At 39.2% G+C, this 24,534-nt stretch overlaps 1 protein-coding gene across 13 annotated transcripts in view; it reads right to left on the minus strand.

Annotated features, from left to right (window-relative positions):
• Nucleotides 1-24,534, minus strand: part of nrxn2b (neurexin 2b) — a 584,209-nt gene that overhangs the window by 320,714 nt on the left and 238,961 nt on the right. For all 13 annotated transcript variants that reach the window (XM_046380508.1, XM_046380512.1, XM_046380507.1 and 10 more), the window contains one exon: nucleotides 21,209-21,510. In XM_046380508.1, the coding sequence (XP_046236464.1) occupies nucleotides 21,209-21,510 (302 nt within the window). The remainder of the gene's footprint in view (nucleotides 1-21,208; nucleotides 21,511-24,534) is intronic.

The following is a 24,534-nucleotide window of genomic DNA, read 5'->3' on the forward strand; positions in this document are numbered from 1 at the left end:
AAATCAAAATGTTATAACAAGCTGAGTATAATAACTTGATCGTAGTGGAAACACACTTTTTCAAAATATCACTGGGCTTTCCCTGTGATTGGCATTGCCACTGTGCAACATTCATTTGCTGGAAGACTCCTCACTCAAGGAACCACCAGTAAAGCTGAATCTCTTTTGAATGTTCGATTGCCTCAAGTCTCATCTTTCGTACAAGGTTACACATTCTGTGCTCCATGTTTGATCGCTAGCAGGGCAGAAACCACAGAGTCGAATCAAACACACAGCTGCAAGCTGATGGTATGAGATACTGTGGATTGAAATGCAGAAATGGGACTTAATATCCTAAAAATAATTTATAAAACAGATGCATAAAGGGTTTAATTTTCAGGCTCCTCCAGGCTTCTTTGTGAGCGTGCTTTTTTTGTAACTCAAATCTTATTTTGATATCTGTGATACTTAGTCTCAATATGACTAGAAATCTGTCACCTGATAGGAAAGGATTTTACCCTAAATTATGACAGAAAGTGTGGAAACTACTCTTGTGTTGATCTGCTGATGCAGCACAAGACAAGACGAGGTGAGCAACTGTTTTTACTTTGTCAGTTCAAAGAATTATTAAAGATTAATATGCTCAACTGAATTTAGAGGAGTCGTCATAAAAAGAAATTACATTATGCTCGTTACAATGCAGAAAAATGTAGTACATGCTGAAAATGTTAATAATGTTACAATTATCATGGATGTATTTGCTATGAGTGCCACAGCTTTGCTGCTGTACAGACTTTCTGCTGTTTGATTTGAGAGGGATTTTTGCAGTTAGTGACCAATTTATTGTCTAATTATCTCAATAGAGCTGGCCTAGGCAAAAGTGAAGCACTTGTGTCTGATTCAACATCTGCTCTTCTGCATAAATGTACACAGCTTAAACACAGCACTTCAGGGAGCCGCGTACACAGCCATCTGCTTTTCATTACCTTTGCACACTCAAAAGTGATGCTAGTACAAACTACCTTCACTTCATTTGAGGTCCAACTTTACATTTTGGTAATTACAATGAGTGTTTTGCATATGGCAGTACTTCATTGTGCATGTTCAATCTGCTACACCTCTGTACACTGCTGACTTGTACTAACAGAGCACAAACACATTGTCTTTGTTTTAAAATGATAAACGGAATGCATGCCTTGTATTTTCCTAAAAACCAAAAAGCATATTAGAAAACTTGGAGGTCAGTATGACAGAACCACGGGCTGACAAGAAATCTTAGCAACTGCACTCAACAGATCAGTCGCCCCAGCTGAGAGCTCATCTCATGTTTCTTTACTGTTTTTTTTTACACTCTTTTTGTTTTCCAAGCCGTACTTTCCCTCATAATAGGGCAACTCATTTTTATGTCTGCTGTTGCTACTTAGTGAGAAAGAGCATGATGTGTCTGGCATGAAGAGTCTGTGGTTGACAGTGCTGGTATGTTGAAGGGGATTTTAGTGGGGCAACTTCATTTTACCACAGTGAAGACTGGAAGTCTCAACACTTACGCCGCTTAAAACGTCCCTACTAACTTTGGCCAAATCTATCTAGCCATGGCCTGACCTGTTCTCAAAATGAGGAGATAGCATGGGGGGTCAAAAGATAGAGATACGACCAGTAAAGTTTCTGAAATCACACTATTCACTAAAGAACAGCTTTTTATGGCCAAGCTAGACTCTTAGCATTTGGGAGAATATTTTATGGACTGTTGTTGATGGTACATTTTCAGGGCAGATTATGCTCATGTGGTGGAATTGGTGAGCTGCCAGACACCTATAAAGTTCACAGCTAAAGAGGGAAAATCAGAGTTTAGCAATGTATATCCATATTCCATCACGCTCGTACCGCTAAATGCTTCATTGAAGACTTAAATGTAGGCAGGGTGCTATAAAAGAATGTCTGGGACAATCATAGCATATTGATGGATTGAGCGATCAGAGGTTGGACCCTAACAGCAATTAAAACCACACAGGCACAATATGACAAAGATCCAAAATATTAAAATGCACTATTTGTTCAAAACAAGTATCCACATGATTCCTCTAATTATGTAATTATTCAGGAGTCTTTGCCTCAACCAAACAACAGCCAAAATCAAATAAAATTACAAAGACCTGCATCACTATCAGAGGTTGATAGTGGTGCTCCTGGTTTGCAAACCATACAGTTTTGAGGAAATCACATTGCACAACGTATTTTGATCTCAAAACGTTTGTTGCAAAATGCACACAGAATATTGTTTTAATCGTTTTGAAGGAGTGCAGCATTCAGATTCTACCAGAGATGTTGGCTGCTTGTTCTTTCTGAGTCCCTTTGTTTTAAATGTCATTTTTTTATTGTGGAGAAATATAACTTGATTGAATGATTTCCCAGTGTTTACTTTAGAAAAAATATGATTTAGTTTCCCTGGGAATATTTTCTTTCACAGACCTGAGCAGAAGCAACAATGTGGCCTGAAGATTATTCTTTGTAACTGTGATCACAGTTCCCCAACTTATCTTAACGTAGTATTAAAATCTGAGACAACACCAATACATACAAAAATATAATTGACACATTTATAGTACATCTCTGCTCGTTTTCCAGTGAGAAGTACTGGATGTCTATTAAATTAATTAAAAATAAGAAAACTGACAAAAACTCTAAAAATCTGGCCCGATTCTCATTTCTGTAAGCACCTACAACAAGTAACTGACCCACCACCACTAAAAAGGACTGTTTCATTAGTACAACACATATAGATCCAAAGCTTATGTTCTGCTCCTGCTGGTTCCCTTGGTTTTTACCCAAATACTTCCTTAGACCAGCAAACATCTGTGCTGATCTGTGCTGAACTGTGTGTCCCAAGATATCACAGAAAACACAGATGGGAGCTGTTACCATCACAATATATCGCTAAGTGAATGAAACAGCTCTGAATTGTTTGTTTTTGAATGTTAGAATGGGTAGTATCATGTTATGAACATCCCCTTCTTTTAAATACCTCCTTCACTTTTGGTCCTTATAGCCATCAACTACTTACAAAATAGCAAATCTTTAACGTAATGGACTGTCACTGGCCATGTATGGTGAACTATGGCGTTATTCACATGAGGTGCTGCTGAGTGCTTAGCTGAGTGCTTAGCTGAATGTATTACAGGTTCATTGACCATATCTGCCTCCATCACTTCAGGGCTATTTCAACTGAATGTTCAGCAAGTAAACAAGCGGTAACATGATTCCAACTGCGCTGTTGAGGATTACCCTGACCACACTGATATAAACACATAAATGGTCTCACTGAATGCAATGCAAAGGCACTCACCAGATGTGGTATGCACTACAACCACATTTTATTTTAGTAAGTATATGCGTTTGGAATTATCTGTGTCACATCTTACTCACAATTACCATCAGAATTCCTAACATACAAAGGACTATCACAGCTCATCCACTGTCTATTGTTTTCCAGGAGTCTGGTGACAACTAATGAGTTAACTAGGGTTAAGAAGAAGAAGATCAAGAAGAAGGAGAAGGAGGAGGAGGAGGAGGAAGCAACATAAGCAGAAAGAAGTGGATCAGAATGAGCTCAATCTCTATTTTCAGAAAGAAGTGCTTCGGAATGAACCCAGGTATTTGAAGCTATATCCTCTCAGGCCTTCACACATACAATGGAAAATAGCTGTGTGTAAGTTACTCACTCTCACCATGCACACATTTTCCTGTTCAGGAGAACAGATACCTTCAGTTCCTAAAGGCACTCAAGGCTTACTTTCACTGACAGTCTATAGTTTCTTTGTCAGCAATTTCTCACATATACAGCACAGTCCGTCTGAGTACGAACACCTATCAGCACCCCCGCAACTTCATATATTTTCACAGTATAATCCGTGCAGAACGGAAGCAACAGGCTTACCTTCAAAATGTATCACTTACCCTTGCTGGCACAACATTTGATTACCGTCAGAGGTCTTTTGTAGAGAGAAACAATGTGTTATATTTTGTAGTAAATATATTACATTATATATTTGAACGCTTACATATAATAAACAGTGCACGCTGCCTCCCCATTAAGTCAGGTCTTAACCAGACCTGCAGGAGGGAAGGTTGTTTAAGAGAGATAGGGAAAGAAGGGACTCCCATCCAGTGGTGCACTTTGATAGATGTCTGGCAGCTTCTCAGCATGTTTTAGGAGGGGAAATCTGTTTGAGTACTAAATATGAAAGTCCTAGTTTGAACCATGAATCTCTGAACTAAGCTACACCTCCAAGTTAGTAAAGACATGATGGAGGTATGGGAAATTTGGGGTGAGTGTTGTTTTGGCAACAGTTGTCAAGGGGGTGAGGGAGAAAGAGGGGAAGGAAGGTGTTATTTTGTTGTGTGCCGAGAAAAGTTAAAAGGGTTGGGGGGTGAACAAAATCGGTTAGTACTTTTGTAAGTAAGGGAAAGTCAGACACAAAAATGGTTGTTAGTACAGTTACAACAAAGATTTGATTCAAACAGTAGATTAGTAACACTGTTTTAGTAAATTTAGTCAAAGTGGTAAGAGTAGGTGAGGATTCTTTAAAAGTCCTCTGCAATTTGATTGCTCAAAGCAGGTCCAGATTTGGACTTGAATGTGTTATTTCATGTGACAAGGGTTTGTTTTGGTTAAGAGGAAACAAAATGAACCCATCCAAGCTAACAGGGTGACACACAAGCCATGCACTTAAATGGAAAGATGACAGGAAGAATGAGGATGGAGGGGGGGTTCCATTAGACACAACACAAACAGACCAACTATTAAACAAAAAAAGAAAAGAAAAAACAAAAACAACAAAAAAAATCATCTGGCAAGATGCAGCAAAATGGGCAAGTAGTGGGGGCAAGGACATTTAATTGCAGGGCACCACAACACTAGACAAATGGGGAAAGGAAGAGAGCTTTCAGTGTTAAGGTTTTATTTGGACAAGAATGCAACAGAAAAGCCATTTAGACACGTGTACAACAGACTGACACGCGCTGATGTGGAGATGTTCTAGCCAATAGAAACATGCAAACAGGGTGCAGGAATACGACCACTGGATAACTTTGGGAGGTGGAAGAGGGGCAGGGAAGGACCAGTGACACCAGTTACAGATGAAATCAATGGAAATGAGAGGGTTTTTTAAAGAATAGGGAAATTTGAGAGGGGAGATTAGACATCCTTGTTTTGGGTGAATAGAGCACTTTGTAGATCAGTGGTAGGACATACTGTCATCACTATCCCTCCATACTATGGACATAAAGAAAACCGTCATGATTGCAGTTCTCATTATGCCTTCACTAGTATTATTTTTGATGTGGCCCCAAAATTGTTTCACCACTTTTATCAAATATTATCCAAGACTGAAGGAGTCAGAATCAGATACAGTGGCTTGCTGCATGCTCACAGCATGCTGTTATGTCACAGTGAATATAAACTGTTATGATGGATTGGGCAGATTTATTTCTTAGGGCATCAAGTCTCTATTCCCCCAAAAACGAAGATCTGTCTCCCCTCTTTATTTTTTCCCCTTTTCTGTTTTAGCAAGGTATGGTGTGAGGTCATTATTCATTTTAGTAAGTTAATTTTGAAGTTAAACTGAGAGAAGTAAAAATAAATCAATAAAATAAAGCAAAATCAAATAAATAAAAAAGCAAGAGGGTGTGGCTAACATGTTTTATGGCTATATTGATTATATAAGGACAATTGATATATGTATGTATATATGTTAGCCGTGATATATACATATACATATATACTCAATGCAATCTGTATATAAAAAACAACAACAAAAGAAAAAGATTGGGAAAGGGGTCAAGTCTCTTCATGCAAGGGGTGAGACCAGTAAAGTATAAGAAATTTAAGTTAGTGTTAGTGTTAATGAGGAGTTTATCGCACACAGTTCAAGTTTTCCCAGGCAGTTCCCTTTATGGTCTGAATAAATGGGCAGAAAGCTTCATTAATTGATTAGAAAGTCCAGTGAAAGAAAGTAAGACTGGTCCCAGGTACATGCTGATCTACCAGTGCACCTTGGCAGTAATATACTCCATTTAGCCTATTTACAGTTTTTGAAATAATAATCCTACTAAGCTGTCAGTCAGAGTCTTAATTAAACATTAATGTCAAGTTATTTCGGCGAACATCCCCCCAGATTGCTGCTTAATAAAAGTGCAATTGCCATCTTATTTTCAATAATGAGCTTACATCAGTACTCTTGGTTTGATTTCTACCCCTGAGTTCAGAGTACTACTACCATATTAAAGCACTTTATTAGGTGAGTACATGCATGTAAGAGAGGAAGTGCATTCAGGTGCAGGGCTGGGAACAGCTCCATCTTGATCATAAATCAGCTTAGGGCCACTAATGGGATCAAGCCCTCATTTGAGGCCTACTTTACAGTGAGGGCTGGGGCCACTAAATCAACAGTTGTAAATACTCTTCATGACTCCATAAACCACAGGATGGCAAGCTGAGATAGTGGCTCGCTCCATAACAGGCTGAACACAGCATAATGAGGCAACATAGTCTCTTCAGCGTCATTCCTAACATTAAGTTAAAAATTTTGAATATTTTTTTTATTATTATTTATTTTATTTTTTTTACTTCTTCTCACTGGAGTTTTTTTGGTCGTTTGTCTGCTTGAGTACTCAGCTGTGTGCGATCACTTAATAGGGTTCTTCTAAAAAAATAAATCAGAAGGAAACAGGGAGTAACTAAAAAAAAACAAAAAACTCTTAAAAATAATTAAGACACTCAATTGAGAAAATTTATTGCATTATGATTCTTTATTTCTTCATACGGATAGCGTCGGAAGTAAAGTAAATAAATAAATAAAAAGGGACAGAAAATCAAAAGAAATCAAATCTTAAAATCAAAATTTCTGTAACTTTTTTGGGCAGACCTCTTTGGATGAACAAGTTAATTCTTTTCTGGAAGGGGAGAACTGGATGGCAATAAAAAAGCAATAACATATATATATATATATAAAGAGAGAGGGCTAAAAGAAAAACAGAGAGGTGGAGTTTTTCAGCTACCTTGGAATTGATGGCAGACTGTACTTTCAGTAAAGCAAACAGAATAGAAAGAGGTAACGGAAAACCCAGGGCAAACCAAAGTATAAGACAATTAGAATGATATCTACCATATAATGCAGTTTGTTTACCATAGCGTGTCCAATGCCTGCGTGCTTCGGGAGAAAACAGGGGGAGGAGAAAGAAAAAAAATAATGACAAACCTTAAACTCAAGAAAACACACCTCAACCCCAAAAAAGTGGGAAAGAAAAAAAAAACTGCAAAACCAGCTTCTCCTTTTAACGGCAAAAGTAAAGATTTAATGTAATTGAAAAATATAATTTAAAAGAATGTATCTTTACCTACTGTTATATATATAGAGAAAAAAAAACATCCAAATAAAGAAATAAAGAAAGCAACTGTAACTGTATTTTGTTTAGAAAGGGTACTCTACAAAATAAAATCATAATTTAAAAAAAAAAGAAGAAAAGGATAACAGTACATTTGTTAGTATGTAAGTCGCAAGTAAGGTAGAGAAAACAACAGATGGTTCACATTCCGTGAATGACACAGTGTTAGTCGTTGAAATTATAAAAGGTAAGGGAAAACAAAATTCACTAATGAAAGAATCAAATTGGAAGAATTCTGAAGCTTGTTGTTAGTAAAAGAGACAAGAGTTAGCAAATCAACTTTCACAAAGGAGGATTTGGAGAGTTTTGATGGGGATGCTTGTTTTGAGTGGGGAAGGGAATGAGGGAAAAGTACATTAGTGTAAGTCTTCACTCTGAGAGGCTAATCTGGTCAGTGGGCTGAGCTGGTGGCAGGGTCTAGTCCTTTTCAAAAATGTGCTCTTTAGAACTAGAGTCGGGCCAATCACGTGTCGATGACTCGAAAAGGTGCGAATCTCTAAGCGAAATTTCTCAACGTAGTCTTAAAGGGGTACGGTCACATATGGAAGACAAAACCACAAAAAATATTGTTGCATTGTAAAATTTGACAAGTATGGTACAAAAAAAAACAAAGAAAAAAAAAGTGCATTTCCCCTCTTAAAGGAAGTAATGTGAGATCATCAGCAGCAATTAAGAAACAGAAATCATTTACATTGAGCATATTCTTGTGCATAGTAAAGGATAGAAAAGGGCTGAAAGAGGGACTGAATAAATTAATTGAGGCATTCTAGTATCTGCAACATCCTGAAAGAGAGAGAAAACTTCATTTTGCTATTAAAGTCATTTTCACAATATAGACCAATACTTGCAGTTCCTGTGAAGAGAAAAGCATGCAAATGCAAACTGAAATGGAAATAAATCAATCAGCAAATAAGGACTCATACCACACATCATTTCCTGTTCTTGTAACATCATGTCATCTGTCACTGCTGCTTTAACTGAGCCCCACTAACTGACAAAGTGCCATTGCAAACACTGAGTCAAACAAGGCCCTGTCTCAAAGAAGAACTGCAGGTGGATTTTCCAACAACACACATGTTGGGACTAAAAACTGTGTTTTCTGCTGAAAGTTTGTTTTTAAGTGTCTGTTTCCCTTTCATAGGTAGGTATGTTGGAATTTGATGACCCTGCAGATTTATGGTAGGTAGAATTGAAACAGTCGTGTGCTGCTTTAAACTTATGCTGCAGTAAAAGGTTTTTAAGCTTTTCTTTTTTTCTGTCTCCGAGATAGTCAGAAACTCCTTGCATTTTTATTCTCCAGTTGTATTTCTGTTACATTTAGTGGAATGTAATACTTGTATATTGATCGATCAGCTCCCCAGCAGCTACTGCGGACAGAAACACTGAATGCAGGTCGGAGTGAATTAAAAACTACTATCTACATGGTGATGTTATGATGCTCCTGAATCACATTGTGTGACAAAATCTGACGGTCTCTATGACATAACAACATTTTCCAGGTGTACGACATGAAAGCATCAAGTGACACTGTTTTCGACCACCAGTCATCACCGTCGAGTGCCCTGCCATGAAAATAACTGTGAACATTGTTATTTATTATTATTTTTAACAACTGCAACTATAAATTGCAAAATTCTGACAGAATATGACCCGAGTTTGCCTCTCACACAGCGCTGCTGATAGTGTTAGCAGTTCCAAGTGTCAAATCTTTGGAACTGCACATATGAGGATGATGCCGTATTTTTTATCCAAAACAGAAAATATTACTAAAAGACAGCAAAATCACAGCTATGCATTTTCAAAAATATGTTTTGTTTTCTTTTTTTATTTCTTGTGCTGTTTTGTGGACTAACAAAATGTGTACAGTTCTTCTCTTAAAACACCATTGCACATCTTTACGGTATACTTATGTCGCAATAACTTTCTGGGAGGAAACGGCAAAGAGAAGGGAAAAGCTCTATCACCAAGATCTGTCCCGAGTTCTCCCTCAGGACAGAATGGACATCTAGAGGACATCTTGTGGATGTCCATATTTCATTTCAGGGAAAAAAAAAAAAAAAATCTCCATTGAACATAGTGGGTCCCATTTATTAGGAATGGGTCACTTCCTAACTGAAATTCCAATTTGTGACTTGGACTGACCAGATTTGATTTTACACAAAGTTACAATCTCGCCTAGAATGATTTAAAAAGCAAAATTCACAAGGAACCTTCAAAGATCGAACCGCCAGCATGATGCCTCATATTTGTGTACAGGTCCACATTTGGTTGAGTTGTTGTTGCAAGTGAGTTTGTACAGTAGGTGAAGTAGCGTAGGTGTTTTTGGATTATGTTTTACTATGTGCTGGTGTCTTCCATGTGGGCGTTGAGACCAAAGTGGCATCCATAATCAAAGTCAAATCTGAAGCCTCATGCACGCCCACTCTTTGATCCGTGGTCACAGTAAAGTGCCGTAACCAGTCATGCACTTTGTCTAATGACTCCTCTTAATCCATTAACTAGGTAAATAAGAATCACTAGTGGGTGTGAATTTGCATATCCACAGTGCACTCTTCTCTCATGTCTAAGAGTTTACAAAAACAACAGCTGATACACCAAAGAGCAGATATGATAGGAAGCTCTGCCACCTGGGAATCAGCCAATGATCAACTAAGTTAGACAAAGTGTACCCTTACAATGATGACAATGACTCTTGGCTTTTCTAAACTCATTGAATGACTGCCTGTGATACAGTGCAGAAAAAGAAATGAGAGATTACTGCATGCACTGCTGTGAATTCTGGAAGTTTTAAATCTCCCACAGGCAGTTGATGTCTGGATGTTGAGCTTATCTCTCTATCAGTTCTTTCACAGAGCGGCCTTGAGATGGTCATGAAAAATTTATCCTTCAGAAATTACTGATGATCTTTGAAATGACACGCAAAGTGATGGCAGCCAGCAAGCAGAAAAGATTGTGTGGTGGAAATGAAAGGAAGAGATTACATTTAGACTTTGTATGCATGGTGTCTGAAGAAAAATCTTGTCTAATGAATGAACTTCTGTGTATCAGTCTGCATTTTTCTGGGCGAAAGTAGTGTACTTCTTCTAAGATGGGCAAGTTTATTTTGATTTTCCTCAGTAGGCGATTGTGTGGTCTGCAGGGTTGACACATGCAGACAAATTGATATTGACTGCCCAAGAGACAAAAGAATGAAAGACTTGAAAAGAGCTTGAACATTTGGAACCTGTGTATTTCATTTTAATTATCAGCAACATAATTACTAAACCATTCGATTAAAGAAAAAAAAAGGTCTACACAGGGAATGATTTCAAGAGTATGAAACAGAAAGAGCCAAAGGAATAAAGTACCAGACTAGAAAGAAGAATAGTGAACTGAGCCACTGAGCTACGTGATGTGAAAAAGTAGAAATGTAGAAGACCTAGAGGCGTAGCTATTATACAAGTCAGACTTTTTTTCTTGAAGGATTGAGAAGTGTAAGTACTGCTGAACTAGTGCTCCATTGTCAAGATCAGTCATGCAGAAAATTAAGCTTTTGTTCTATTTTTGTTCGCAAACGGCAGACAGAATGGTCTACTAACTAGTTGGTCTAAAGTTTTAAAGGAAAAATGTATCAACAACAGCAAACAATAACAGATGAATCCATCTTTATTCTTCTCAGGAAGCATCCCAGGAATGCCAGATCGCAAAGAGGAAATATAGTGGAATAACCACTATTTAAGTGGGTAAGAAGATAAGAACATCAAAAATAGACCATCTCACTCCTTTACAGACGCCAATGTTTGCCGATGGAGGTTAAAGCTCCCAGCATGTAAATAACCACAGGTTCTGACTAACAACTTTTTCTGGCATCGGTCTCAGAGGACATCCTGGGCTAAGAAACCATCACATTTTAGGGGAGCAGGATCGGAGAAACAAACTAATGCTGATATTGTAAAGATGGTAAATCCCTATCTGTGTTTTGTTGCTTTAAATTTCACAGACAGGTGAAAGGGCTTCACGTGGCTCTTTCAACTTGTGCTATACATATATATATATATATATATATATATTTTTTTTTTTTTTTTTGAGGTGCTGGTCTTTTGCACACTCATCACAGTGGACAATACCGAACCATAGCCACCAGCGAATAAGCTGAATACATTTTTAATGACAAAGCTGTGAAAATGATCAATGGATAGTGGAGCAGAGCCAAGATCCCCAGCCCAGTTAGATTTATCATTGTTCAATGACTGATGACTATTCTCCTATAAACGTCCGATTAAGGTCTTTAAAAATAAGTGATAAAACTGATATTGTGGAATTGTGTTATGGGAAGAAATAGATGCTATTTGTCAACAGGTGAAACTTTTACAGTCTATGTGAATGATTAGAGAGTAATTCAGTATGTGTCCTAGACAAGTAATTTTTTTCGGCCACATGCAAAGGAGCGAATGAGCATTTATATTACAGTATATACATTTATGTGCCTTGCTAGTTATTTATGGCATCAGGGGAGCATCAAGCATTCATCAGCAACACACATACTGAATGAGAGTGTCAAATGAAGAGGAGCAGAGCTTTGATTTAAAATTAAAAATAAAAATAAAATAACAATGAACTCTTTTGGGTACATTTGGTTCTGCATTCATTCCAATCATCCAGCATTCACTCTAGTCCACCTCTCTCTAAATCTGGCTCCAAGTAATGGAAACTGGCAGACTCCAGGTGCAAATATAAATGTCACTGCAATTACGCTGGAGAGAAGACTGCAAACAAACATCACGTGGGGCTGTGTGTTTCTATATACGTGTGTGAGTGCATGAAAATTGCAGCAGAACATTTTGTGTATTGTAGCGCAGATGGTCATAATTCTCTGTCCTTTGCTGTGTTTCCTGTCATCCTCATCTCTATTTCCCCATCTCGGATGGACTTTCCCCTCGTACAAAGGCCCTTCTGCCCCTCTAGATTCTGTAAGGATGTGGCCCAGTTCAAAGTTAATCCACAAGTGCAACTGCTGAGAGAGAAATGTTTCAGAGAAAAGCTCCTAATGTTATTTGTGTGTGCGCTTTTATGTCTGTCTTAATGGTTTCTATTCTGTATGTATTTGTGAACATGTTTGGTGAAAAAGTATATTGCATCAAGAGTACAAAGAATAAAGTCCCTGACATTAGAGAAGGTAAGGCCCATATATACCTAGTTTTGACAGTGGGTAAATAAGTAAATAAAAAGAAGTTAAGCCTGCAGAATCTGAATGAGAGAAGTAAGACATCTGAAAAAGGGCGACATTTTGCACAAATCACTTTGTATATCTTGCAACAAGGATACTGGTCTCTCCACTAACAGTTGTATTACAGACTGTGACAGAAATAACTCTTAATGACCTTTGGGGTTGTCAAGGGTGATTCTGAGAAATGATCAGAAGTCACTAACTAAAACAAGAATAAAGATGGCATGTCAGTGGGATGACATCTTCCCAATCTGGATCCAGGTGGCAGCTAAAGATACCTCAGATCATTGTCTCATCTTTCACTCTGGTGCAATTTTACAACAGGTTCTCCAACATTGATACAAGTTCTTCTCTTTCCCACCGTCCTACCTTTTCTATATCTCTAGCATTTTATTTCCTCGTTCCACCTGTGTGAAAGTGGCTAATATGGCAGAGATTTGTTATCTGATTACAGGTCTGAGAGGCAGAGGGATGAATAAACATGAAAGTGCTGATGCAGGTAGTGGCAAATGAGGCTGATGAGTGCGTGAGTGCAGGAATGCGGGCGGACATGGTAATGCAGTGGAAATGTTGATGCAAATGAGTCTTTTTTTTTTTTTTTGCGCTCAAATGTGAACTCTTGGTGTTGGTATAAAACAGCTGAAACAAAGTGTTTGTAGTTTGGTCCATGTACAGACAGAAAATGTGCTTGAGGAGTTGACCTATGATCACTGGCGAATCGGAGGGGGGGGATCCTAAACGCACACCCACTCACACACATGATGACGACTGCGCCCCTGACCTCCTTTCAGCACGGCTGGAGCACATTAGGAATACTTAAAATGTCATTGGCAGTAAACTGAGAAAGGATTACAGGGGTGTTAGCATGTCATTATGTACATCAAACAAATCCACTACCCCTGCCTGCCTTGAACAGCAATTCCTATTGTCAACATAAAAGTGCGTTGCTGTATTTGTTGGTGAGCACTATAAATGGCATTTTCGATTTGGCCACAAGAGGTTTAATCTGTCATTATGCTAAATGCATTATGCTGTCCTTATTGAGATGTGAATGGTAGGAGCTAATCCTCTGGGCGTGTGTGGGATGGCCACAACACGCAAAGGTTCCAGAGCTTGAACAATAGCTTGAACAACCCATCGCTCATTAATTTCTTACTTTCCCCGACTTGAACCTAATCAGTTCATGTCAGATCATTGTTGCACTTGTCCCAGCAAGCTTCTACATGCTGCCACTTGGTCAATTAGGACATTTTAACAGTAATGCCAAAGTGTTTAATTGGAGGACTGTGGCATATGGAAAGGGTTAATTCAACTACTGAGGTACTGCAGCCAGGGACAATTCACTACCCAACACTATGGCAGACACTGTTGCTAAGTGACGAACGGCTAGCAAGAATGGCCGAGAGAGACCAAGTGAAAGCGAGAGCAAAAAGGGAGGGGAAGAGAAGTGGGAGAGGAACTCACTGGTTCTCTCTTCAGAATCTTTGCTGCCTCTTGGGAGAAGGTTGGATGACTGGGGAGGAAGGAGGGAGGTGGACTGGTGGACAGGGAGGAAGAGAAGAAAGGGTAATTGCAGCTGGTCATGCCTTTAGAAATGGTTCAAGAAAAAAATTGAACTAGTAAATAGAGACAGAAAGAAAGGAGAAAGCAGCATCCAGGAATCTGGTACTGATTGAATGGGGAGGGGTTGAAATAAATGTGATCCTTTCCCCAAAGTGGCCTTCTTTTTATATTTTGCTTCTAAAATATTTCACAAAATATGTCACAAAAGAGATCACAGCATATCAGTGACTGAATGATGTATAAAAGGTTTAAATCTCTACAGTAAATATGAAAATTCCTCCTTTTAAAAAGGCATAATGGTTTTATAAGATCACACTGAACGATAAGGTCCTACAACAATACTAAATGACAATGAGTCTCCCTGATGAATTTTTCAATCATTACAGCAACCGAGGCGTGACAGCGTTTCATTTTCATATCACTATTTTTTGGGTGGGAAAGTTGATTTAGAAACGTTTTGCATTACTTGACTTGGACTGTTTCTCTAACGTGACAAGCACATACCGGCTGAGAGGTTGTGTGCAGGCGTAGCATGAGAACAGTGTCGTGTGTTGAATGTTAATACATACAGTTAGTTAGAAGCACTTTCTATTATGTATGGGGGACATGCACAGAAGCTAGAAGTTTAGAATTTGATGGGGTGTGTTTGTGTGCTCAACTGAATAACTATGTCTGCCTTATTGGTTTTTATCTAATGTTGTACTGCTGCTTGTAAAATCTGAGTGTGTTTTATGATCCATTGCTGACTATGAGGGTGTGCTTCAACATCAGTCACATGCCTGCCTGTGGATCCACATTTACCAAAAGTAACCTTTTTTCCCTTCGCATGGCTGTGTTACTCTTACATTTTTATTTTGTATTCATTATTTTTGGTGTTATCCACACTCAAAACATCAAAATATAACAACAGCTGTGTTTACTCTCTTTATATAATAGCCTTGATTTTATTGTTACTCATGCTAACTACTCTCTTTGTTACACAACACTTCCTGTTAGCAGAGGACTGCGGAACAGCAAATATGAAGGTTATCCCAGAGGCTGAATCACTAGTGTTTTGTATTAATCTGAGTTATAGCAAAACTAATTTATAAAGGCTTTTCTCTAAGGATTTTCCAGGCTGAGCACTAACAAACTTAAGCAAATAAAGAAATCCACTTTCTCTGAATTACAGTACTTACAGTGGCTATATGTAACAGATTATAATTCTCTGTATGACCTTGTGACCGGACTTGATCCCGATTCAAAGCTGGCCCTGCCCTGCTGAAATCAGCAGTTAAATCTCGGGATTGTGGATTCAGCATAAAAAATAAATGAAAAAAAAAAATCCCTTTGATCCATTCATTAATCCAATAACTACATCCAAGGTCCAATTATATGGAAAAGATATGTGCATGGGAGGGAGGGGGGGGCTTCAAGGCAGACAGAGAGGCAAGAAGGAGTCATAGACAAAAGAAGGGCAGATAATACTGTAGGTGAGACAGTAAAGGGGAGGAAAGGGTGACAGGGAAAATAGGACAGTAAAAAAAAGAGAGAGAGAGAGAGATATTGAGTTCAAAGGTCTCTTTCTTTCTCTCGACGCTGGCTAAGCTACTGGCCCAGTTCTGTGACACAGAGGATGTAGAATCTTTTGGTTGTAAAGTCACATTAGGGAATTAAAAGAAAGGCTGCTTTTGTTCTTCTTTTAGTAGTAGAGAACAAACTGTTGTCTCTCTCCCAATGCTCCCCCACATCCTCCCACTGTTCAGATATTCCTTTAGTCACAGGCAGCAGCACTACACTTCATTTAGCACTCTGTTGTGCACACAGCCATTCTCTCTCTCTCTCTCTCTCTCTTTCTGCTTCCAGTTAACAAACAAAAATACAGACATACAAGCACACACTCTTCCCCCCCCGCCAGTGTGTCTTGTGTTTCCTTTGACTGGCTGCGCTGTCCTTTGGGACACAAGTGCCTGTTAAGCTTACAGCTGGGTCGTTGTGATGCCAGGCCACTGTGACTCTTCCAGTGATCGTCAGCATGGAATGTTACTCTTCCAAGAATACATTATTATATAGATTACTGCATTTATCTATTTCTATCTTTCCAGGAGAATAAAACACACAGTATCAAGCTTTTTTCCTGGCACCTGGCAAAGTGTTGCTATAATTTCAACATGGATAAAAAAAACAAACAAACAAAAAAAATAAAATAAAAACATATACAATACAATATTATAGAGGTGAGTAGGTCTGACAAATATCATCACAAAAGCCTACACTATTGTCAACTAGAGCAGCAGGACAAAATACCCTATGACTCCCGACATCATTGTCTATATTCATGTATACATGGTAAACTGAAAAAATACACTGTTGAAGATGTCGTCCACTGACCATGTCTAAAGGAAAGTTCTTGGTTACCTCCTCTGCATCATCATAAAAGATCTGCACCAACAGAAAACCTAAACAAAACAAAAGCTGACTAACAGAGTCTAACTAATCATGTCAGGCCTGTAGGGCAAATTCTTGATTATTTTCTAACAGTAACTTTACATCAGTGACTAATAACAATTAAGTTCCACGCCCAGGGCAGTTGCCCTGCTGGTCTTGATCGTGTTCACTGTACTGGGTGAGCTTTTAATACTAAGGAAATACTGAGTATGTGTCAAAACAGAAGGCTTTATTATTAATCAATGCTTATTCAATGCTCAGTGTTTGCAAGGAAATCAGAACCTGTATGTGAATCTAATATTTAAAAGACAATATATTAAGCACCATCATCAGCATTCATCAAAAGATCCACAGATCATCCACTGCAATCTAATCTGCACTGGCTCTATTGCCTCTCTGCAATACAAACACACTGATTGATTGACTTTAACTTACTGTAATGACAGTAATGGGTTTGAGTAAAATAGCACAGGCGCCAGTTTCTGTCATAGGTATTTTTACTGGAATTGTGGCTGATTATTCCCATTGCCCATGCTAAAACTTACCCCTGCAAGGAATGCACTAGTGTGTGGATTAGACTATATGTCTGCAGGGCTTCTGGGAAAACCATAGTGGGATTTAAAAAGATTACAAAATCATTACTCTCCAAGCATATAGTACAGTAGAGAATGAGCACGTTTTATTTGCTAGATGTATGAGAGTGTCATTGCACACTTAATGTTTGACCTGCTTTCACAGTGTCTTCTGCTTCGCTGCAGTGTATCAGATAGATTTCTCAAGATGCCCTGACATCACAGGTTCCATCTTTGTCTTCGCCCTTCCTCTTTCTGCGGTGTGGGTCGACACTGTGTGTTAGGCTACCCCAAAGGAGGGAAAGGGTGAGGATGGTCACCAGTGTTGAAGTATACAAGATGTCCATGATGGTACATCATCATGTCAGGGACAGCAGAGGGAGGAGGTTATCCCTTGCTGCGTAAGCTAACCAAAGTGTGCATTGAATGCGGTAGAATATGTGTATTGCGGAAAGAGACTCAAGAGGTCAAAGCAAGTGTCCTTCCCTGCCTATCAGTTGTAAACCACAGGGATTAGCCAAATGCTTCAAACACGCACTACTTTCCACATACACACTTGCAATTCTACCACATGCCACCAAGGGGAGCTCTGAATCTGTGATCATTTGTTAGGCCTGCAGCCTACCCATTTCTGCCCCCACTCCTCTTTCTCTCCTCTCTTGGTGGAGAGTCCCTATCACTCCACCTAATTCTGTCTGCTTCATTTTATCCCACACAAAGCTGACAAATTCATAGGTTTTGTGGAGAAAGACAGCAAATATACACATAAAGATGGAGAGTGAGAGCGAGACTGGCTTGTGAGAGCTCAGGGGCTTTACTTATTTTGGAGCTTAGTGATGCAGCAATAGATATGCATGATGTTGCAGGAACCATTAAGAAACCAGGCAGAGAGGACAGGATGAGACTTTTGGAGACTACAGGGGCCGTACGATAACCTCAGTTGGAATCCAACGCTTGTCTTGTAGACTGCAGGCTATTTTTAATGCAAGATATCGTGTTAGCTCCAATGGGAAGAGTACTGAAAACAATATTGGTGTGCTTGTGTGGGTGCTCTCTTTACATTTTCAGATGCACTGAAAGAACAGAACACCCAATTACTCATACATGTTGATGGACAGCAGTCTGCAATTCTTGTTTGTCCATTGGCAATATGCATGGTGACACATTCTGAAAAAAAAAATGTATTTAATAGAAAAAGCGGAAAGATATTTCTTTTTGTTGGAAGACTGACATAAAAGGACACTGAAAAGGAACTTTTCAGATGTCCAGATGTGGACAGCATGGAATCAGAATAAGCAGCCCTGCAGCATATTCTTTGATACGCTTATAGTTTGTTTTTTTTTTTTTTGCTTTATCTGTGAGACTATTAGGGAACTACAGACTCTCGCCATTTCCAGGGTTTATGGATTTGTAATGTACTCGTTCTGTGCAGCTTTATTTTGTTAGGTGTTCTTGTCATTTGCAGTCTCTCTGAGCACACATTTAACATGACATGCACAGTATGTATTGTGTAAACCGTAATGTCTCTGTCTTGCTTATGTATAATATAAACAGAATAATGGTAAATAATAATATTCATAGTAAATAAGACTAATACCACTACTAACAGCAATAATAGTACAGGTTTCCAGTTATCTTTACATATTTCTTAGGTCTATGGCCATATGACTGCAACTGCTCTTGCTTCAATATTTAGATCCTCTGATATGCATTAATTATGTAAATGCATGCATTTTTTTTTTTTACAAGAGCCTCAAAGCATGCAAGTGCTCATTGATCAGGTGGGTATCGGGCCGGGAGTAAACACAGGGTCAGGGGTTGTCGATGTAATTGATTCCTCCCTACTCGTGTCTCTCAGTAGTGATGGTCTGGTGCAAATTTAGAGAGCTCTTTAACACTTAGGCTGCCTGTTATGTCAATTAGAATGATCCACTGAGGATTCAAGCTGTCATATGACTTGATGCAGACTGCCTGAGCAGCATGACATGGGCATTTAGTTCTGGGTCAGAACATAGACTGAGTGCAGGCCTTTGCTATCTTCTCAGGTAACTGAAGTTTTCATATAAGACTTTGAGAGCTCAAGCTGGTTATCATATCCAGTTTAGTTTGCACAGCAGAAGAAAACTTAACTGATACTGTAACTGTACAATTCTAAATCTTTAAGTCGTCTGGTACTCAGTAAGATTTCACCATTGGTCTTCAATGCAAATTTTTGTCCCACACTTCAACAAAAGAAATTATAGATGCTATGGCATTCATAGTTTATTTAATAAGAACTGGTATTACTCCTCTCCAGCAGTATGCTATCTAAAAATGACACACTCTGGTGTTACGCAAACATTGTTTTGCTTACAGCATAAAAAAAAACAAAACAAAACAAAGGCATTTAGTATGTATGTATTGGGATGTGTCACTAATTTGCCTAACTGTCACAACAGTACAGTTGGTTTTAGGTGGGTTGGCTCATGTTGTACATCTTAAAAACCGTGTTGGCTTTCCAAACTTGCTAAGCTTGTCTTGCTCAGCTGATCACACATAGCTCTACAGCACAACACTGCACAACCCAATCGATGTTTGTGTGTGTCTGAGATGCCATGTCTGAGTTTCTGTGCGTTTCAGTGAGAATGTGATCACTGATCCGAAAGCAAGTTCAGTATATGCTGATAAAACATCAGCCCTGCAAATGCTGGACTATTTCCTTGTCTAAGTTACCACACAGACATATATAATAATATTATTATTCCAATGTGACAGCAATAGCAGAGTCTGGTTGGCATGGAAATTTCTCCCTATAATTTAACAGCACTTATTTCACATTAAGAGCCTCTGCTCTCAGGTTTTTTTTTTTTTTGCGTGGGGATGAATTTCTTCAGTGTCTAGAAGCACACAAGTTTTATACTACTGCCTCGTTTTTTTGTTTTTTTTTTACCCCAAACAAACCGTGGATGTTTTTGCAGGCGCAAACAAAGAAGTTGATGCACCATCTTTTGTGCTAATGCATTCACATCAGGCTTTTTTTTGCATTTAGGGCCATTTAGTATGCCCATTATCAGGGCCGACAAGCTATTCATTCCAATTACAATTACCAAAAGAATGTGAAGAAGTAAGCACAGCAAGTGTAAGTGGAATTGATTGTATCTCACTGTTCGTAGCTGCAGCTGCCAATTGATGACCTGGTGCAACCAGAGAGTCCAGTATTCAGAGTGTTCGTCTGTGCATGTTCTTTGTCATGTATATGTGTATATGGAGAGAAACAAACAAAAAAACAAAACAAAGATGGAACAAGCTGGATGGAACACACCAAGTCTCACACATACACACACGGACATTGAGGTTGCTAGTGGTCTTTTGTTTTCCATTAGCTGCGATTAAAGGTTTGTAAAGAAGTGTTGGGTAATTTGTTCAGAAAGAGTTTAAGTGCACTGTCACCTTTGATAAATTAGGGTGCATTCCATTTGTGTAGCCAAGTACATTACGTGCATACATACTGAGTGGTGCACTTTCTACTTTCACTTTTGCTTGTTCATTAATAATAGCACAAATACAATGCTCTTGGTAACACCTTAAAAGTGCATGGCTGTCCTTGATCTCATTATAATGTATGTTAATGAAAATTAAAATATGACCGGGATTTTAGCTTCATTTTCAATTGGACTATGATGTGTTTTCACCTTTGAATGACCTTTGAATATGAAGGTGAGTTGGTCATTTTGAAAACAAGCAAAAATATATATAAATATACATATATATGATGCAGGACAGAAAAAAAAAAATACAACATCAGCCTTCTGTTCAACTCCAACCTGGAAAAAACAAAACTTCTGTTAAGGTGGGCAGTAAGCAAGAGGAGGGGGGGGGGGGGGGTGAAGGAGGAGGTGAAACAAAGGCTCCCTGTATGCTTCATGTGCAGAGAAGAGATGTAAAGATGGAGAGTCAAATAAAGCAGCAGATACGGTGGGTGGCAGACAGAGGCACCACACCAGCTGTGGTGGCCCTGGATTACACAGGAAATGCTTACCTGGCGCAGGTTGCGAGTGACGCGCACGTCATGCCAGGCGTTGTCGTTGAACTTGCCGTTGACAGGTTCAACGAGGGCCTCGAACGCCCCTGAGCCGAGGTTGATGACCAGCCAAACTGCGCCACTCTTCAAGGAAAGATTTACGTAGTCGGCCGACTTGCCGGTGTGCAGCATGAGGCCGTTGCGCTGCAGTGTGCGGAAGGAAAGTGTGATCTCGTCAGTGCTGCTCTGGATGGGCGTCAGCGACAGGTCGTAGCAGAAGAACTCGTTGCCCTTGAAGGTGGCTACTGACTCCTCCTTACCTATGGAGAAAAGGAGGGAGAAAGGGAAAGTTAAAAGAAATACTACACACATACAGAACACACAAATGTTACGGTTTGCAGAGATAGAGTGACATTTTTCCAAATCAAAAAGCTATTGACTAACTGTGTTCAAAATGACTGTTATGAATATCAAGAAAACATACATTACTACTTGTATTTTGCACACATCGCGCAGATTGGTACAAGAAGGTTATTTTCAGGAGGGAAACTTTCTCTGTACTCATTGTAAATTAACACGTGTGTATTCCCAAATGAACAATATTTATGTATTCACAGAGTAGATTCCTAAATGTATTTTTAATGAGAAAGTAGCTGTGCTTTTAAGAAATTTCAACTGGTTAATTTACCTTTTTGCGGAAAAACCTTATCAGATCCAAATTATTATTCAAAGTGGAATATGTGCTAAAAGAAGCCTGCAGGGGAACATTACAAAGCCAGATTCGAGGTATTAAACACCGAAAATGTACCTCTGAGCCGATTAAGTACTAAGCACGGGTGTCTCTAATAAGTTTTACCTGACATGCACAGGAAAAATACTGAGGTAACACCTCATCACTTTTCTGTGTGAGGATCTCACAGGTCAAATATTTTTAGATGAAACCAGTTAGCTGCATTTATTGATTCCAGCATTACAATATTGATTACTGTTGTGGTTCTAATGCATGCAAGACATGTTTTCTTCATGGAAGATTCACGGGGCAAATATTTGTTTCAATTTACAAATAAATTTATCCAACACATAAAACAAGTTCAATTTGCTGTAGTGTGATGCATCTGGCATGGAAATAATACAGCCGTGTGAGTATCTTGTGCAAAATTAAATTACTTCCATCAGAGCAAAGCAAACAGCTGGGTCAGAATTAGATACAAGAAGGTCTTGAGGAGAAAACAGCGGAGAAAATAACAGGAGAGACATGAATGCCAAGACTAGACAAAGTAGATTAGAGAAGCAACTCAAAAAAGGCAAACACAAAAAGAGAGTGAGAAAAAGAGGTGTTGACAACTTCGCTATTGCCCATCAGTCTGTGTGAAGCACATGGCCTCCTTCCACTGCAGTGAGTTTTGTTCACACACTAACAGTCAAAACAGCCAGTTTGTGCAATGGACACATGTCAAACTGCAGCCCAACGGCAGCAGGGCGGACACTGTGTGCATCTGTCAGGAACTGAACAAACACCTGCAGCTGTCACAACAGAGAGTACAACCGCAACAGTCACAGCAATTATACCTCAATCACACAAGTCAATGTTTGGACACTAAAACCAGTGAGCTGAAGATTAGCATTCAGCTCTCCATCATATCTTCTTCAGTTAAATTTACATACAGTCTATTTCATTCATTATTTTTACTCTTATGCTTATTTTTCCAGCTTTCCCCCTGAAACAAAATTTTTGCTGCACCTATCAACAGAATCCAGTCTTAACTTAGATAATCCCGAAGCTGAATACCGCATATCCTAACGTGTGCTGCTTCTTGGGGAGCAAAAAAAAAAAAAAACTTTTTAAGCACAGACGCACGCGACACCACGCTCACAACTCTTCTCCACTCGTCGGCCAAACAAATCAACTGGTTTCCCAGCATGAATAGTGATCTGAAGTGACACTCCACTTCCTGTTCGTTTGCCCCTCCTCACCTCTGTTTCCCCAGGGAGGCCAAAATGAAGAATCAGCCTGAGGTAATGAGGTTTAGGGCTGCAACGGGAAGGAGAAGGAGCAAACTCAAACTGCCAATAGGCCCTTGCATGGGTGGATCATCAAATCTAGTTTATCCCGAAGTTCCATTACAGCAAAATCGCTCAAAGACCTTGGTGCATTTCCCTAGAGAGAGAGAGAGAGAGAGAGGCTCTGACTGGCCAGAGGGGGTGGTCTACTGGCAGACAGATTGAAAGACGAATCACATGAACGAGTGAGTTTGCCACAGGAGCAATCTCAGGTGGGAAGAGAAGAGTGGTGATGAATAATAGTGTGTCCATTTGATAGCTCTGCGCTTTGCACTGAGATATGACCATGAACACCTCGACCTGCAGTTCTGTTTTATTAACACCAAATTAAGAGCTAGCTGCTGCACTGATGTCATATGAAAAAGTTGAAAAGCCAAGGTGAGAGGCCGAAAGAGTGCTGTGTCGAGCGACATATGAACCGTTATACGTCTGGAACACTGAAGCTGATGACAGAGCTCACTTTGAGTCGCAGCTACATAATATGGGTGCATGCACTCACATAAAAGAAAACATTTTATGTCGGGGTGGCGGGGGAGGGGGTTGCTGGAAGTGGGTGAGGGACAAATGGCATCCACACAGAGACAGCTACTTAAAAGAGCATTTTGGCTGAAATCGAAATTTAGAGCAATCTCAACTGAAGTGTGAATTGTCATCAAGGAAAGGCATCAAAGGAGAGAGAGGAAGAGACAGAGGGGAAAAATGACATGGAAGAAAAAAAAAAAATAAAAAAGCAAATCCCCCAAGAGCAGCCTCCTGGCAGAGCCTGCACTGCTGATGTCGGAAGAACAAAAGCGTACCAAATGGACCAGAGCAACCATTTTCAATTATGTATTAAGTTGGACCCATTCTCAAAGTATGGGCTGTTAACGGTAAGTAACAAACAGCTTGTGATTGCTTCCATGAGCTCAGTGAGATGGAGCCACATACAGCGGAGAGACACTAGCAGCGAACAAACAAACAAACAAACAAAAAAAAAAAGTATTTTGTTTATAATGAATAGAAGGCTGAGAGGAGGAGATAAAGCTGAGGAGGATCAGGGAAGGACAGAAGACAGTAGGTGGAGGGTTTAATGTTGCATCTGTCTGTCTGGTCATGATTCCAAAAATGCCCCTTGATAAATTATTTTAAGACTGTCACCATAATATGATTTTTGTTTTTGACTTTATAGCTGGCAAAGGTAGCAAAATACAAATAATACAGTATTGATAAGCCAGGAATACAATGTTGTGTTAAAAAAAAAATAAAAAAAACCCTCATACTGTGAGATAGATTAAGTACATCTC

Source organism: Scatophagus argus, chromosome 23, assembly GCF_020382885.2.
Source record: "Scatophagus argus isolate fScaArg1 chromosome 23, fScaArg1.pri, whole genome shotgun sequence".
Classification (NCBI taxonomy): Eukaryota; Metazoa; Chordata; class Actinopteri; family Scatophagidae; genus Scatophagus; species Scatophagus argus.